Raw genomic sequence first — 18,825 nt, 5'->3', positions numbered from 1 at the left:
AATAATGTTTGTACAAATTTACGTGCATAATGTGATGATTTGATGCATATATTATATAGCATTGATGAAGTCAGGGTAATTAATGTATTTATTACCTCACTCATTTAGAATATTCAAAACTCTTTTCTAGTTCACTTGAAATATGTACCATTTCCCAAGTCACCCTGTTTATCTGTGGCTTTGTATAATTGTGAAGCATCTCCCTTCTCCTTCTCAATCTCCTCACTGAACTCTGAGAGTCATACCCTTCACTGTGTTTATTTCTCAAGTTTTTTTGTTTCCACATGGGTAAAATTATTATCATTCCTAGTTAATTTCACCTAACCATACCCTCTGACTTCATCTATGCTTTCACATGCAGGATTACATCTTGTTTGTGACTGAATAGTATTCTTCCACAGTGTAACTCATTTTTTGTATTATGGCGTGTGTTCATGGGCACTTAGGTTTCCATTTCCTGGCTACTGTCTGTAGAGCTGAAATGAACATGGATGCTGAGATGTCTATTAAGCATAGTGATTTCATTTCCTGTGTACACGTATCCAGTAGCCCAAGATTGAGATTGCTTGGTTTTTGAAACCTGAAGAAGATTCTGATTGGCTCAGTTAGGGTTCAGAACCAAGTTAATTGCACACAATACAAAGTCCAGTTTATTCCTCAACACATGTATTGATATTTTGGGGTTATCAGTTTGCATTTTGTTCTCCGTTACATGAATGTAAGTGTAGATATGTATGGAAATTCAGAAGTGCATGAAAATGTCAATAAGGAACACAGCAGTATCTGATGAAATGAAAACCCACACATGCACTTTCTCACAGTGTGTTTCAACACACTATTGCTGCAATTTTAGTGCTGCAGGACCAAAGTTACAAACCTAAAGCCCCATCAGAACTATTTACTGTTTTCCTTTCATAGACCAGACACTCTGTGGGACATAAAGAATGCTGGTTTTACCAGATTCTTTCAGAGGCACATTTGTTGATGTCAAAATGCTGCAAGATAACAATAATGTCAGTAAGAACAATTACTAAGGTTTATTGAGTTCCTACTTGTGGAAGGATCTCAAATGACTTCCCAGCAATGAGTCAGAGCAGCCCCACAAGGAGATACTATAACCTTCCTATAACTGAAGACAAATTGATAGAAGTAACAAAGAGTACAGAATTTGCTACTAAAATATTTTAATAGGAAAGGTGCATATCAGGACAATTTAGAGTTGGGTGGATACTGCAGTGTGCTTGGGGAGAGCTGGGGAAGTTGAAGGTTAAGAAATGCACATAAAGGCTGTGGGTTGGATGGGAAGATGCCTGACCTAGGGAAAGGCAGAGACAGAGAAGGAAGTAGCAGCCCTCAGGAGTCCAGTGTCCAAGATCATTGTTCCAAACAAGGAAAAGGGCAGGGAATGGATTTTCATAACCCTCTACTACTAAGTGAAAGCATTATGGAGCATTGAGGAAATCAGACTCTTTGGATTCTGGCTGGCCTGGGATTGAAGTTTGGTGCTGTTGCTTACTCGATTAGGAAGCAATTTATTTAAGCCATCCATGTCTTTTTTTCTCATTAAATAAACCATGAGCAGCACCATTCATCAAATAGAGCCGTGGTTCTCAACCTTCCGAATGCTGCGACCCTTTAATACAATTCCTCATGTTGTGGTGACCCCAACCATATTTTTGTTGCTACTTCAAAACTTGCAATTTTGCTACTGTTATGAATTGTAAGGTAAACTTTCTGTGTTATCCAATGGTCTTAGGCAACTCCCGTGAAAGGGTCATTTGACCCCAAAAGGGTTGTGACCCACAGGTTGAGAGCTGCTGCTCTACAAGCCTATCTTTAAGTAGCTTACAAAACTAGTAAAAGAGTTTTTTGACCATCAAGAATGACTTGCAGGCCTGGGAATGTAGCTCAGTTGATAGAGTGCTTGCCTAGCATGCCTAAAGCCCTCAGTTTGATCCCCGGCATCACATGAGCCCAGCATGGTAGTGCATGCCAGTACTGCTAGCAAGTGGAGTGGGGGGGTGGGGTGGGATCATAAATTAAAGGTTATCCTTGGCTATGCAAAGAGTTTGAGAGAAGCTTGGACTACATGAGATCCTGTCTGAAGCAAATGAATAAATAAAAAGAAAGTCTGAAAATTGGAGGTCTGGGACTGTGGATAGGAGACCAGAGGAGGAAAACTGGATTCAGTTGGGGATTTGGGGCTTGTTGATTTTTCCAGCCAGTCTCTTTAGCCAAGGCTGGCCTTGAATTCTCTGTGTAGCCAAGTATGAGGATGTCCTTCAACTTCCGAGTCTCTTGTTTCCACTTCCTAATTACTAGGGTTACAGGCAGAAGCCATCACACCTGTTTATGGTACTGCTGGGGATTCATGGATGTTAGGCAAGGGCTAGTCTAACTGAATTACAGCCCTAGTCCTAGGTAGGAAACTTCCTCTAACACTTAGATCAGTGATTCTCAATCTTCCTAATGCTGTGACCCTTTAATACGGTTCTTCACATTGTGGTGGCCACCAGAAAATTATTCTGGTGCTACTTCATAACTGTAATATAAAAATCTGATACCCAGGATATCTGCTAAGTAAGGTCCGTGGGGGCTGCAACCCACGGGTTGAGAACCACTGAAATGAAAAACCATTGGTAAAAATCCTCAACATGGAAAAATGTTTCCACATGGGACAAATGGGCATCAGTTAATGTGGCCAGGCAGAGCAATAACCCAAGCACACATCTGTCTTTCAGGCCTTGCTTTCATGATACTAGCATGTATAATATTAAGGAGGTCATCCAACTTAAGTACATCAGCTCATTGAATTGCAAAGACTGCAATATGGTATTTCCTAAAGGTGGGCATTATTTTTATATATGATAATAGAGGATTCTTCACAAATATGGAAAATCCTTGCCTGATTATCTTTGATAGTTTCATAATCTTGGATGAAAAGGAACATGTTCTAGTTTCGATTAGACCTTTTCCATTGTAGTCTGTTCACTCCAAGTTTCATTATGCAAATCCTCAGTGAAATGTAAATGCTGACCCAAGAGAGGGTGAGTGCTTATATTTTTAAATACTGAATGGGATTTAATGGTTTTTTTTAAACATTAAAATATCTTTTGTGAGTGCCTTGCAAAGTGAAGTGCTTCTGAAATCAAACCAGTCGTTACACAAACTTAGCTTCATCGTTGAAATATGATTTCACTAAAGCAAAGCCGAGTCAACCTGAAATTCAGTATTTTGTAGCAGTTAAGTGTACAACCGGGCAGCTTCACCGTGAACTAGAGAAGTTGCGGTTTTACCCCGAGATAGAGCTGATTATGCTGGTGCCATGGCAACCGGTTGCACCATTTGGAAGCTCTTGTGTGCTTAACCGCATGAGCTGCGCCTCTTCCTTTCCTCTAAAGACTTAGAATGAGAAAAACAGAAGTGTGCGAGGAGGAGAAACCACAAGGGCAGCGAAGACACTGCTGTGAGCCTTTAGCTCTTGCAAACAGCAGCATGGCGAGAACAGCACACTGAAATCCTCTCCTGCTTGAAAGCTGCCTCTCTGCTACTTTTCCCATTATGCCTGCTCTTTAATGATTTTGAAAGTAAGCCAAGTGTTTCTGTTCAGCATGTTCATGACTGAGAAATAAGAAAAAATTAGTTGGGCATTCATCAACCTTGGCTTGGATTATCCACAGCTTTGAGGAGGTTGGGGGACTTGGTGCAGCCTTGGGAGACATTTGATGCTGTTCATGAGATGGAAAACAGTTTGGTGGACTTCCCACAATGTAGTGCTCATTTTCTTTTTATTTCTTATTTGGACTAACACACACACACACACACACACACACACACACACACACACACACACACACTCCCTCCTCCTGGTGTTAAGAAAGATACATGGATTCTACCGTGAGAAGAGCTTTAGGCACGCTCACCCTGCTCACCATGCTGTACCTTAACTCATGGCTTACAAGCTGCTAAAGTTATGGCACAATCTTTTGTTGTTGTTTAATTTATTTATTTTTTTTGTTTTAAATCATGGAAATACTAATAAGAAGACATCTTTAAACTTATTTTCCTATTTTTATTTCTTTAACGATTTGGATAAAAGGGCTGACAAGCTTCTGTTCTCGCTCTCGTTTGTCTCAGGCTGCTTCTTTTTCCCCTAAATAATGAGAATTTTCCTTTTTCACTATCACCATCTGACAATTTGCATTTTAATTGATTTTTTTAGTTAGCATTCAAAGTAATGGGTTTCATTGGGGGCATTTTTATACATACGCATCATTATAGTCAATCTTTCTCGCACAGTGCCGCCCTGGTCCCCCTTTCCTCTTCTTACAGGTCTCTTTCCTCCCCCAATAGCCTTTCCTTCTGCTTTCATATCTTGTATCAGCAGTTCTCAACCTGTGGGTCATGACCCCTCTGGGGGAGGGGTTGAGTAACCCTTTCACAGCAGTCACCTAGGACATCAGAAAACAGGTATTTACATTGCCATTCACAGCAGTAACAAAGTTAGTTATGAAGTAGCAAGGAAAATCATTGGGATCACCACAACATGAGGAACTGTATTAAAGAGTTACAGCATTAGGAGGTGGAGAACCACTGCCTTATATAGTCCGTTAGCCTTTTATGGTCTCTCTCACCCTCTTTTAGACCTCTTTCTTCCATCTCAATGTCCACTTTCCATTTTTATGCCATTTATATGTTTTGCTCTCTCTCTCTCTCTCTCTCTGTCTCTGTCTCTCTGTCTGTCTGTCTGTCTCTCTCTCTCTCACACACAGAGAAAGATACAACTCCACATAAGAAGAAAATATGTGATAATTATCTTTTCAAGGCTGGCGTATTTCACTGAACATGATCTCTAATTTGATCCATTTTCCTGTGAATGTTGTGACTTACTCTTCTTTATAGGTGAATACAGTTGCGTTGTGGATACGCATCATTTTTAAAGTGCTTTGCTGACAGTTTCATTTTCAACGATACATTTCGTTAGGTGTGGAAGTACATGATTATATCCTTAGAACTCGGGAGACTGTGGTAGGAGTGTTGTAAGTTGGAGAGCAGCTCAGGCTACATTGCTAGTTTCAAAGGAGCTTCAGCTCTTTCACTAGACCTTGTCTCAAACAAAACAAAACAAAATGAAAGGAAACATTAATCCGTTTTAATATGTCATACTCTGGATCCTATTTTGATGATACATACAAGGTATTTTGATCATTGTTGATTCTCTCATAGCTGTTCAGCACAAATATTGAATTTAATATAAAATATTTTTTCTTATATCACAGTGTGGTTGAATAAGCCTGGGTGCATATATTTGTGTGTGTGTGTGTGTATGTATATATATATATATATATATATATATATATATATATATATATATATATATATATATATATAAAATTTGGAGTAGATTTGCAGTTAAGTCTAAATGTTACTATTTTAAGTGCTTTAACTTTGTATACATTTATTTATGATTTTTAGTTCTATCTAAGAAAGAGGACAGTGCTATCTATTTTAGAGGATTCCTATAGTGTTATATAAAGTATAATTTAACACCATTCAGTGTAGTGCCATACATCCAGTATCTGCTTATTAAATAGTGACTATTATTCCTGCCACTGAAAACAATAAAACAATTTTACCACTGGTGCCGGTACATTTTGGTGAATCTGTATAATTCTTTGACTATGATCTTAGTCTATTTCAGAGGAAGCAAAGAGTTACAGAAACATACACACTAAAATGTTAGTTAGTATAATTAAATAATATTTACTGCCTGGCACATATTCTCTACGTCAGGTATACACTCCTGGATTTAAATAATGGAAAACAGATAGCTACATGAGACTAAAATAGACATTCTAAGTCTGAAAATAAGCCTATCATGGGAACTGTTTTAGACAAGTGTGTGGGTGGGGAATATTGCCACTAGCAATTCTTCCTCTGCTTCTCCACCCCGGTCTTCACCACAGCTTAAGAAAATAACAAGGACATGGGTCACACTGCAGCTTCCTACATCAGCATTTCTGCACAGAGTCGGTATTGTCAACATGGTCCTCAGTCAGCTGATAACACACACACAAGATTCCCATTTTAAATCAGTCAGGATTACAATACTGATTACGTAGAAGCACATACACGTGCACAGATATAGATAATTGTTACTATCTAAAACATCTTAAGCTGTGTTCTCCACAGTTCTGTTGTGCTCATACTGTTGGGTATCCTGGAGAATGTCAGAGGAATGATGGACACTTTGGGGAGATGGTGATGATGATGATTTTTTAAAAAAGTATTTTCCCTTTTATAAAAACAGATTCTTTTCTCATACAGTATATCCTGATTACAGTTTCCCCTTCCTCTACTCCTCCCAGTTCCTACCTACCTCCCTTCCCATCTTGATCCACTCCCTTTCTGTCTCTCATTGGAAAAGAACAGGCTTCTAAGAGATAACAACCAAACATGACAAGATAAAATACAGGATAAAACAAAAGGCATCACATCGAAGTTGGACAAGGAAAACCAACAGAAGGAAAAGAGTCCAAAAGAAGGCACGAGAATCAGAAACCCACTCTTTCCCACACTCAAGCACACTCTCCCACACTCAAGAGTCCATGAAAATGCTGAACTGGAAGCTATAATATATAGGCCGAGAAACTGGTGCAGACCTGTGCAGGCCTTGTGTTTGCTGCTTCAATCTCTGTGAGCTCATATGAGCTCTGCTCAGCTGATGGAGAGGGCCTTGTTCCCTGTGTGCTCCATCCCCTCTGGCTCTTGTACTCTTTCCATCTCCGCTTCTTTGAGGTTCCCTAAGCTCTGAGGGGGGCGGGAATTGATGGAGACATCCCATTGAGGGCTGTGTGTTCCAGTCTCTCTCTGCTTGACGCCTGTCCGTGGGTCTCTGCTTTTGTTCCCGTCTGCTACAGAAAGAAGCTTCTCTGCTGATGGTTAAATAAGGCACCGAGGTGATGGTGGTTTTTGAGAAAGAGTCTCACCATAGCCCAAGATGGCCTCAAACGCATTATTCTCCTGCCTTGACTCTCAGCATTTAGAACATGGGCCGTTTTAAAACATGTGCATCCAGTTCGAAGACGCTCATGTTGCCATTATTACACATTGTTGATGCCACTGGTACATAGGAAGTGACCATCTTTGTTGTTTCCCTTGAAATTTTAGACTTGCTTTATAAGACAAGAAAATAAAAAGAGAACCATTGTTTTTTTCTTTCATGCCTCCTGGATTTATTTATTTTATTTTTGTTCATTGAGAGTCCCTTGGAGTCCAGGCTTGTCTGGAGTTTGCTATGATCTAAGGATAGTCTTGAGTCCCAATTCCCCTTGCTTTACTCTTCCAGTTGTGAGGGTTTCACTGTGTGCCACTGCGCCCCACTTTCCAGTCCTTCCTAACTTTCTGTTGCTTATCTAGTTAATTAACATAATTGGAATGGATAACAAGATACATTTAGACAAATACAAAACGTTGAAAAGCACGTTTTTAAAGTTTTATGCGTGTGTTACACATAGTCATATATAATCACACGTAGCTTGTGATAATTCTCTGGGTTTGGAAGAGGTAGACATGATTACTGTATTGAAAAAATGAAACAATGAATCATCTGATTTTAAAGTGCCTTCACTCATTAAACATTTTCTGATTTAGTCCTCCATAGTGTTTCGCATACTAACACTTTCCTTATTTGTAATTTATGATTTTAGAATAGTGTGAAAGCGAGGGTTGAATGGTTAACTGCACTATGGAGTCTACAGTCAGCAGGATTACTACTCTTTGTCCCCATCTTGTTTCCCAACCTTGACTCTTGTATCTCTGTCATCAACTTGAACGAGTTATTTTGCCACTTGTGAATGATGTATGAATTATATTGTGTGGCTTACAAACATATTTTAGAGAGTGTCTCTTAAATCCTTGTTTTAATTTTGAATGCCTGCTCTTTTCATCTCCTGCTCGTTGTTCCCAGACACAGTGCATCCCAGTTCTGAGGTTGTGAGGTAGAGTTGGTTCCAGTTTCTCCTGCTCCTTGTGTTGCTTCTGTTTGTCCTGAGTTGCTCTTCAGTTCACCCTGTTGTCCATCAGTCTTGCCTTCCTTTGATGTCCAACGCATTAATGAGTGAAGCCAACAAATATATGTTGAAATTCTCTGAGCCTTGGTTCAGCTTGTAAATTCAGAGCCCCTCATGAGACTGAATGGCATCAGAAAGGCATTCACTCTCTGGGTCTTAGTGTTCCTTCGCACCACCTGGACTCCATCTCAATAGACACTGGTGGGGTCTTCTGGCCTGTGAGTATAAATCGCTGGAATTACCTTCTAGAGATAGGCGGCCTTTCTTTTACTCAAAAGACTCAAGGTACAATGGGGACACCCAATGTTTTGACATAAAGCTGGTAAAAAGAATGAGGACTATTGTTTTTAAACACACACTCCTTCAAATCTAATATGCCATCATGTGACTGTGAGCAAGCCACTGTTGGTCTCTGTTTCATTCCCTATAAAGCATGGAAAAGAATCGCTGACTTGCATGGCTTGTTGGGAAAGCGATGTTGGCAGTGTGTGATTGTAACAGGATTTCAGTGGATTGTTTACTGTCAGTATTCACTTACTGAGGAGTGGCTGGAAGCAGGAAAGTCTACTGCCTATAGTTTTCTAAAATCTTTTCTTTTCTTTTCTTTTCTTTTCTTTTTTTTTTTTTTGGTAGTACTGGAGATGGAACCCAGGGGTTCTCACATGCTAGGCAAATACTTTCCACTAAGCAATAGCCCCAGAACTCTCACCCTGGTTATTTTTACTTTACTTTCTTTTATTCTTTTCTTTTCTTTTTTCTGAGACACAATCTCACTACGTTGCCCAGGCTGGCCTTGGATTCAATCTGCAGCCTAGTCTGGCTTTGGAACGTGACTCTTGCTGTAACCTCTGGAGTAACTGGGGGATTACATGCTTATGCTATCATTCCACAATTTATGTAATCTTGGTCCTAACTTAGTCGTCATTACAGACTGGATCATATACCTCTATAAGTGAGGTATATGATCCAGTCTGTATCATATGGATATTTTTATTGATGTCTGTCAGTATTGTCCTGTCATGCTAAGAGGAGAAAGCATGCAAACTGTTCTAGCTAGCTCTCTGCTTTTGTGTCTATCTACTGGTTCCATGTTTGTATAGCCTTTGTAATCATGGAGGGAAGTTACGCAGATACACATTTCAAATCTTCAAAACACAGCAATGCCTTTTAGACTAGTACTCAGAGTAAGTGTTAATGTCATCCATTCTGTTTCACTCTCCTGTCCATGCACAGCAGACAGGCTTAAATCCCCTCACAAATGGTATTCCGTGGGGTTCTCTGTCTTTCTTTTTTTGTTTTGGAAAGGAGGTAGTGGTGGATGGGTGCTGTTTAAAGCCCAAGCGTATCCTTTGAAATGTCATTTCCACTCCAATGGATTCCTACTTTTCTTAAATCTCTGATGGCAGACTTAGGGGTGTGACTTCAAGGTAACTTTGATTTGCAATCATTTAAACATTTCGAGTTGTAAAAGAAACATATTGGGAAAGGTAAATCCAGTTAACAATACACGTGTTAGAATAACACAGCTTTGAAGATCAAGGGCTCTCTCATCTCCATGCTCACGTGTTTAATGTATCTAGTCAATTCCACTGGTAATTCACAACAGGATTATAATGGGGCAACACTCACCAGGTGGATGATTTACAGATTCCTGGTGCTCTGGTGCCATCTACTGAAATGTTACGAAAGAAAAAAATGCAGGAAAGATGTGTAAGAGGAACAGTGAAACATTCTGTAACCCAAAAAATCACTGAGTGGAATGCCAGGTTTTTTTTTGTTTGTTTGTTTTTTATTGTATGTACTTGGTAGGTTTATAGACTTTAGAAAAAAACTGTGAAATTCATAGCTTTAGAAAAGTGATTTTTTTCTCTTAACTGTGACCTGTACTGTTTTAATTTACTGTTTTTTTCTTCAGCTATTTTTATTTCTTCCAAATTATGTTCCTATACATATGATGTCATTTTTACTAACACATTTTACTAGTTGCACTGGCCATGAGATGCTATGCAAAGACTTTATGTCTAATACCAGATGTATTGACAATAGACGCTTGCTTTCAGGTTACAGAAGCTGGAGTGGAGAGTGCCATCTACTAGGAAACAAATCAAATTGATACCTTGACTCACCTGTTCAGCATGGCCCCAGATGGTTAATCTATGACCCAGTAATCAGTCCAATGGGAAGGCCATGTACTAACTAAATGCCCCACAAACCCAATCACTTCAGATCTGTCTGTGTAACAATAAGGATCCTGGAAGGTTGCATCTATTTATAATTTTCATGGTAATCTGGTAATGCGAGGATAGGAAATACAATAGACAATTGTTTGGTCAGTTTAAAAAGAATTCCAGAAACATGATAGAAATATCTCAAACTGTCGTACATATTTAGTAGCACAGCTCCTATGGATAATTATGTGAAGTCTTCTTCTACCTTCTGGCCTGTATGATCTGTACACAGAGGTAGCTGTTATTATATGGAAAATGTCTGAAATGGCCCATGCATGGGGATGCATGACCTTCAGAGAGTAGCTTTATAACTAGGCTAGTTCTGTAGGGCAACTTAATTGCATTTCTTCTTTAAGATTTGTATTGTTTTTGTTTTGTGTTTTTCTTTTGACACCGGAATACCTGGGAACATTCATGCATACTTTGAATGTGTACTGCTGAGGGACATTCATAGTTTCTTAAAGTACTTGGTTTATACTTTGGAGCAGTTTCTTATTTAAAAAAGAAACTTATTTAGAGTTATTCTAAAAAAATTTTTGACAGGTTAATTTTTTTCATTCTGTGTATCATGTTGAACAAGACTGCTACTTTTACTTAAATCCACTTGAGAGGATTTTGTGACCCAAACAGTAATTTTGGTCTGATATTGACTCTAAACAGTAGTTCTTAAGTACTGGAATTTTATTTTAGATATGTATGCCTGTGTCTGGGTGTTTCTGTGTCTGTATGTAATATTTGAAAAATAAAAGGCAAGTGGTAGTATTTTACTAAGATTTTGCAATGGAGAAATTTAATATTACATTGTAATAAGTGAGTGTAAAAGAAAATGTGCTATCGACTTGAGAAGACTTTATGAAGACAGTACACATTAACAGAGAAGAAATGAAAGTGTGATCTGTCTTTAAATAGGAGTTTTCCAAGTATGTTAAATTTTATCTTACTTACCTTAAGGTGAAGGGATTTGTGAGACAATCAATATTGAACCACAGCTAGATCAGAAACACAGATGTTAACCTCTGACGGAGCTTCAGAATGCATTTCACAGCTCCAGTGCTTAGTGTGATGTGACACTTTTGGTTATTTGTGCCTGTTACCAATTGTTCACTAAAATAATGTTATAGGAAATCAGGTTGAATTAAATCCACTTTTTGAGACACTTCCCATAAGTGTGGCATGAGGAATTATTTCTAGCCAGTACACTCTGTTACTTGATGGCCTTTGTTAAAAACAAAGGTACCGGGGCTGGAGAGATGACTCAGTCATGAATATGCTGGCCTGGGCAAGCATAAAGACTTGAGTCCAGATTCACAGCAGCCATGTTAAACAGATAAATAAACAAGCTGGGTGCTGTGGCACTCACCTTTGAGCCCAGTGCTGGAAAGGCAGAGAAAACAAGTTCTGCAGGGAGCTGATTCAATGACTAGTAGGTTCAGTGGGAGACCCTGTCTCCAAAACTTAGATGGGAAATGACTAAAGAAAGCACCTGGCATTGGCTACTGGCTTCCACCCACACATACACACAGCTGTCCCTATGTACACATGAACTCATGCATGCACTACTCCACCATACATACAAACGTGCCTATCCTGCAACTCATTGTTAGCTTTTTATTATCTACATATGATAAGTTGTAAAGTTATAGTCTTTTATAATGCTTTGTCTTTGTGTTACACATTTGAGGGCACCAAGCTAATAAATTAGTACCATGAAGCAGAATGGTCTCCAAAATGAGTGACGGACTGGTACAACCTACTCTAAAATCCCTCTTTCCTCTGTGACCAGAGTTATTATTTGTTTTCTTCTCCAAATTCATTGATCCTGTGGTTTTGGTCACCTTCAGACAAACATTCAACCCCTTGTCAGGGGCTGCAATGACTACTCATGAGCTCATGCCTGAAGACTGTCACCCGATGGGTTTGGACTCTCCTTCATGTTTACTCTATGTTTAAAGTCATTTAAGAATTTCTCTACTGGTGATTACATAGTAGATAACATACCCAATCTCAGTGGCTTCTCATTCTTCTGTTCTTCATTATACTATACAGTTCTTGCCAACTGTTAATTATCGGTCTAACTAAGGTACATATATTATTTAAATGTCTTTGCAGACTGTTGGATGCATTGTCCTTTGAATTCTTGGCTTTTCAGGGTGAGAATCATGCCTTTATCATGGCTGACTCTCACTTCTAACAGCGAACCAACAAAACAAGAATTACTTCCTAAACTTAAGTGAATAAAAGGAAATGAAATTCCAAGGAACCACATGCTGATATTGAGAATGGGTGTATCAAGCTATTTTTAGACATTGAAAAGTTTAGTATGTATATTAATTATATATTATATATAATTAATAATAATATATATTCACAAGATAAGGATAGGATTCATTATAGCTTTATATATTCAAGCCAACTTGAATATTTTAAACTTTTTGATATCCTATATTCTTCATAATGACCACAGGTTATTTTTCATCTTATTTAAAATGTGGTCTATTAGTTACTGATGTATTAATACTTCGTTTCTTCTTATTATCTCGTTTGCAAACCAACATAATTCTAAGAAGTTAATAGAATGGATCAGAGGACAGGAACGCCTTTAAGAGGGACATAAAAGTCATAAAATTAGATGGAGTAGAAGGTACAAGCTGACAAGACAAGAATTGGGACAGTCTTTCAAATAATTGTTGGGGTGGAATGGTCTTTCTGTATGCTGTGAATATGTGTTGTTCCCATTGGTTGATAACCAAAGCTGCTTTGACCTATGGTAAGGCGGGATAAGAGCCAGGTGGGAAATCCAAGCAGAGATACAGGGAGAAGAAAAGTGGATTCAAGGAAGCCACTAGGAGCTGCAGGGGCGCGGGGGAGCGGTAAGATATAATAGAACACAGTTAAAGCCATTAGACACGTGGCATAGAACACAGGTGAAGCCATGAGACACGTGGTGATACATAGATTAATAGAAATAGGTTAATTTAAGATGTAATAGCTAGTTAGCACTAAGTCTGGGCCATAGACCAAACAGTCTGTAATTAATATCAAGCTTCTAAGTGATTATTTTATAAAAATGGCTGCTGCCCAGGTGGGACCACACAGGACTGAGAAACTTCAATCTGCAATGTATTTTCAAACGATATAGTCATAAGCCACATAGCAATGTCTCAGTCATGGATGGACCTTAATTCTGTCACCCAGTGACATTATAGCCATTTTTAATTATGAGAATATACTCTATGATATTAGCATAGTGGCAAAATCATCTCATGATGTGTGGCTCAAAAGACATGCCCACAGATAAGCAATGCATGATAGTACTTCAGTATGGATGATAAAGAGAAAAATAGAAGACATAAAGAAACAGATGTAGTTTCATCTATCAGTTACTTATCTGGACATACATATGAATAAACACTTAGACACATGTATGTAAAACAAGTACACACCTCTGATGGCACTTCTGAGGGGAGAAGAATTTCTCAGATTTATTCTACTTAAAAAAAGAAAAACCCCTTGACAGAAAGGTACCTTAATTACTAGGCAATCCCTTCTTCCTCTTGAAGATCGCTCATTTTTCAGAGCGTTGCTTTTCTTCCTAGAAAATAACCTTCTACTGTTTCTGGTAGCCACTTAGTAAGAAGGTGACGAAGCCTCTCATTTCACTGTGGACTGGACCCGGCTCCCATCTCATTCACACAGCTTCCCTGTACCAAGTGTGTGAACTCGTGACAGACCCATCTGATCTCATTGCCTCACTGTTTCAGGAAAACCTTTTTCGAAACAGTCTCTGTTCACATCTTTTCTCTTGTGGGGAGTACGCCGTCATCTTAGCTGGCCTTCTCCTCGTCATTCACTTAACCCCTGCTTTCTGTCTTGGACTTTTGTTTGGGAATCTGTTTCATATCCAAAGCCACAGTGTCCATCTGTGTGCTTCAGCCACGGGCAGCGTGAGCCCTGCGCTCTCCAAGCAGATGGTTCTGAAGGATTTCTCATAAAACCATCAGCACATCAAACTTTCCTCTTTCACTTGAGTTTTCCTTCCTTTTTAGTTTAATGAAAGTGTCCAAACTCTATCTTTAGCAGTTTGGTAATGTGTAGAAACACCTGTGTGACCCCTTCCTCTCTGTCACTTCCTTCTCTTTTCCAAAGACGTGCAGAGTCCTGGGGGCTTCTCCCTAAGAGTGTCACGGATGCTCTTGTCCCCCACTTATTCCCCCAATTTCACTTCCATTATTTTCTATTGTGCTTCCTGTAATCTTGGCCTTTTCCTGCCTCTAGCTTACCTTCGCCTTGTGTTTATTTTCTGTCTTACAAATATTGATTCAAAGTTCAAAAGTTTTCCCTTAGACTGCCCCTTAAAGACGTCACTCTACTGACTTGACTCCAAACTGTGAGAACATTCCCATATTCTTATGCCTTTAGGACCACACATCAAATACGTTAGGTCAGCATGTAGCTGTCTTTGGAAGAGCAAAACACTACCAGAAAAAAGTAAAATGAGAAATTGGATTCATTGAGACAAAATGTGCTGAAAATAAATATGCATCTATGATGTATAATTGCATGCGTGCTTTAAATCTGAAACTTTCTAAAAATTTATTTAATTTTATTTTTTTTCAGGGCAAGTTCCTACACCGAGTAATGGTAAGAATTAATATTTAACCTTTAATATTTTATTTTTGTTACAACCATCATGTATTTAATATAGATATAATTCTTGATTTATTTGGTAAGGAAGTAAGTTTGAAGAAAAAGTTAATAATACTATATGGCTCCTGACTTTCACATGTTCTTATAATTCTTTCTAAGATAAAGTTTAGTAACTATTTGAACATTTAAATTATATAAATATTATTGTGTTTAATTAACCTTTAACATTACTTAAAATTGACAATAAATGATATAGCAAGCTTCTAATCCCCTTAAAAATTCAACACTGTAAATAAATTTAAAAAAAACTGTATAAATCAATATGAGTTAAGATTTGAATATGGAGAAGAAACTGTGATCAGAATATATTGTATAAAAATTATTTTCAATAAAAAAAGAATTGAATTAAGGAAGTAGAGGGAAGCCTAAAAACAATTTCACATTTATTTAAGGACCAATATATTTTATAAATTAATTTAATCTAGAATTTGTTTACATTAAGAATTTAATATATGTTCTCTTATAGGTAAAACATTAACTTTATAATATTTTTCAAGAGTAGTTAACCCTTCTCCTAGTTATGCTTGGAGATCTGTCTAATATTAAGATATTTTATATTAATTGTTTGAAAAATTTCCTACTATAATTCGATTTATTTTCTCTAAAATTTTCTGAGTTTTGAGAAAAGTAAATTAAGTGATGGTGATGTTACCAGTACATTAAAATCAATTAAAGCCCAAATCATAGAAGAATTGACCTGTAGGTGGTTAAAAAGAAACTGAATTCCTTACTTGTTGCTGTAAATATTTGTTTCCTGACTAATCATGTGGTTGATAGCGTGTCTTAAGAAGGTAAGTGAAACCATAAAATATAACTGCTTTAATAATTTAAATGCACATTTCAAGTGGAACAAATCTGACATAGTCTAAAATTGGATTATTATTGGAATTATTTTTCATTAAATGTAAGTTTATTCTGAATGCTAAACCACTACACAAATACTAACAAATCCCACTCCTGAGCTAAACATAGAAGCATATTCTTTTATTTTCCAGTGTCTAACAATAGAATTTTATAGTTTCATTGTGTGGGAGAGAGGTTTCCTAAAGCACTCTCTGTATAGCAGGTTCTGGCTGGTTCGTGCCAACTTCTTAAATGAAATTTTGCACTTTCCTTTGCAGAACATTAAGTCACTCTCAGGCACGTAGATGAGACCTTGTTGCAGAACAGGGCTGGGTGTGGGATAGGACCATAGTCTACTCCTTACCCTGTTCGGAGTGGCATTGTTTCCTCACTAACTGTCATAATAAGCAGATTGGGGGGGAAGGTAAGTTAGAATTGTGACCCATAACGCAAAGGAGAATGGTGCCTCCCTTCAAATATAACCAATGAGAAGATAATTGTAGTGTGGAATGTTCAAAGTGAGAGTCAGGGAACCAAGTGGAATTGGCAAGTTTATAATTATCAATTCTACTTGTGAAACTAGAACTGAAGTGTGTGAAAAGACATTAACGCTTCTACATGAGAGTGACTTTTCTGAACACTCTTCTTCATCTACCAAGGGCTGAATTCGCTTTACTGGAAGAGAAGAGATCTTGCTGCAGCATTCTCTTCGGCACCCCTTCCATTACTAGAGTTGATATAATCCCCAATCACAAATTGTCATCAGTAAGGATGACAGTGAGTTAACAATGAGCAGACGGGACTTCAAATCTCTCCTTCCGCCTCTCCTCTCTCCCTACTCCTCTTTCTGCTCAGCACTTTCTCTCTTCTTTTTATCTAATCCTCTCTTCCTTTTACTCAATGTATAGTGGAGGAAAGACAGTTAGGTTAGAATCGTGACCCTGAAGATTAGAGGTAGGGCTTACCACTAGTTCAAGCACACTCAGTTTTGATATTTAAAAAATGCACATTTTACTATACAAAGAGGTTAATACATATTAACCATGGAATATTTAGGGAAAAAAATGAATCCCTATAAATCCAAAGAGCATATGATATTTTTAAAAACAGAATTTGATGCATTTATTTTTTTTCACAAAGGAAATACATTTTAAATAAAGGAAAACAGAGAAGTGCTAGATTTACCCCATTGCACTAATTCCTCTGCAGACAGCACTTTCCATGAGTACCTGCATCTACTGAATGTGTTTGTCTTTCACACCTTCCCGCCACATCATTCTTTTAAAACAATGAGGTAGAACAATTTTATTTCAGTCCCATACGTCTCTGATTACAAAGTCAAACACATTTTGGTATTTTCATAAAAGCAAGTTGTTCCTGCTTCTGTTTGTGAATTTTGTTTCCCAAGTTTTACCCGCATAACTCTCTCCCTTATTTTCATTTGGTTGATTTATTTCCTTTTTGAATCAGCACATATACAAATTTTCTTTTTAGACAGAAACTGTTTATATAGTTCGAGCTGGCATAGAATTTGCAATCCCCTGCCTCAGCCTTTTGAAAGATGGGGTTGCAGGCATGACCCATCTAGACTTTTCACCCTTTCCTTCTTTCCTTCCTTCCTTCCTTCCTTCCTTCCTTCCTTCCTTCCTTCCTTCCTTCCTTCCTTCCTTCCTTCCTTCCTTCCTATTCATTTGGAATCCTAACTCTTTCTATGCTTCATTTCTGGCTTTGTCCTTCTCCACTATTGCTCGTCATCTGTGTTTCCAGATTTCCTCTAGACACCTTACCACTGGGTTTCACTCTTCTGAATCAAGATACTTTGGGTACCTACCCTACAAGTAAATGGGAAGAGAGCTAAGGGGAGTTCCTTTTGAGTCCATTTCCTCGTTTTTATTTTTAAATTTAATTATAATGACTATATATGTATCCATAATTAAAATCTATAGCTACATATGGTGATGTGTGTGTGTGTGTGTGTGTGTGTGTGTATGTGTATCTGTATGGATGTGTATATGTGCACATGTGTGTGTGCCTGAGTATAGATGTCTGTGTGAATACATATATATTTCTCACTGTGTGTATATTTTTAGGTATGTATGTTGTATGTATGTGTAAGTATGTGTGTCTGTATGCCTGTCTGTGTATATGTCTGTGCATATGTGTGTGTGTGTGTGTGTGTGTGTGTGTGTGTGTGTGAGAGAGAGAGAGAGAGAGAGAGAGAGAGAGAGAGAGAGAGAGAGAGAGAGAGAGAGAGAGTGCACTACATATCACATAAGCTTGGTGTCTGTGTATGGGGTTGGAAAGTTAGTACATGCATATGAATGGGTATTTTGGGTCCCGATTTACATGTTTGTTCTCTTCCATCACCCATTAACATAACAGGACCGGACACAACAGAGAAGGCCCTTCCTCTGTCTCAAAGTGACCCTTTACCTGCTCACACCACTGAATTCACACCCTCAAGCATCTCTGAAAGAGAAAATGACTCCTCAGAGAACATCTATCTTTCAGGTGACCATTCAACCCAGGTCTCCCCAGAAACTTGGATAAGATTGGTATTCTTATTACAATGAAAGGTTGCCACACGAACATTCGTAAACAAAATGATAGTACGGGTAAATTTGCCTCTTAAAAACTTTCTAGGGTGATCAAATTTTTAAATTTTAAGTAATGCAAGCTGTTTCTAAGCATGCAGTTTTCTTCAGGTAAATAAAGTGCGGGTGGCTGTAGGCATCTGTAGAGGTTGCTGAGCAGAAACAGCGCAGACATGATGCTTTAGATGGAAAGGGGTTGTGGGAAGATCCTAAAAGTAAAACCAGGGAAGGGACTGCCCATAGGCTTCAGTTGCTACACTGAGCAGGGCACAATTCTCCCTGGCAGAGTTTTACCACCGCAGAACTTTCTTGCAGCTGCCCTGAGGTGGGATACTTCCATTTCTTAATTTCATTCCAAGTTCACATTATCAGAAATGCCTA

At 38.2% G+C, this 18,825-nt stretch overlaps 1 protein-coding gene across 4 annotated transcripts in view; it reads left to right on the top strand.

Moving 5' to 3' along the window:
* Ptprc (protein tyrosine phosphatase receptor type C) overlaps positions 1 to 18,825 on the top strand; it is a 108,488-nt gene that overhangs the window by 31,867 nt on the left and 57,796 nt on the right. For 2 of the 4 annotated variants that reach the window (XM_052737086.1, XM_052737087.1), the window contains exons 3-4: positions 14,918 to 14,941; positions 18,233 to 18,361. In XM_052737086.1, coding sequence (XP_052593046.1) covers positions 14,918 to 14,941; positions 18,233 to 18,361 — 153 coding nt within the window. The remainder of the gene's footprint in view (positions 1 to 14,917; positions 14,942 to 18,232; positions 18,362 to 18,825) is intronic. The other 2 variants (XM_052737089.1, XM_052737088.1) reach the window with 1 other exon arrangement.

Source organism: Peromyscus californicus, unplaced genomic scaffold (assembly GCF_007827085.1).
Source record: "Peromyscus californicus insignis strain IS unplaced genomic scaffold, ASM782708v3 Scaffold_14__1_contigs__length_90479793_seg_2, whole genome shotgun sequence".
NCBI lineage: Eukaryota > Metazoa > Chordata > Mammalia > Rodentia > Cricetidae > Peromyscus > Peromyscus californicus.
This window is presented reverse-complemented; position numbering and strand designations above follow the sequence as displayed.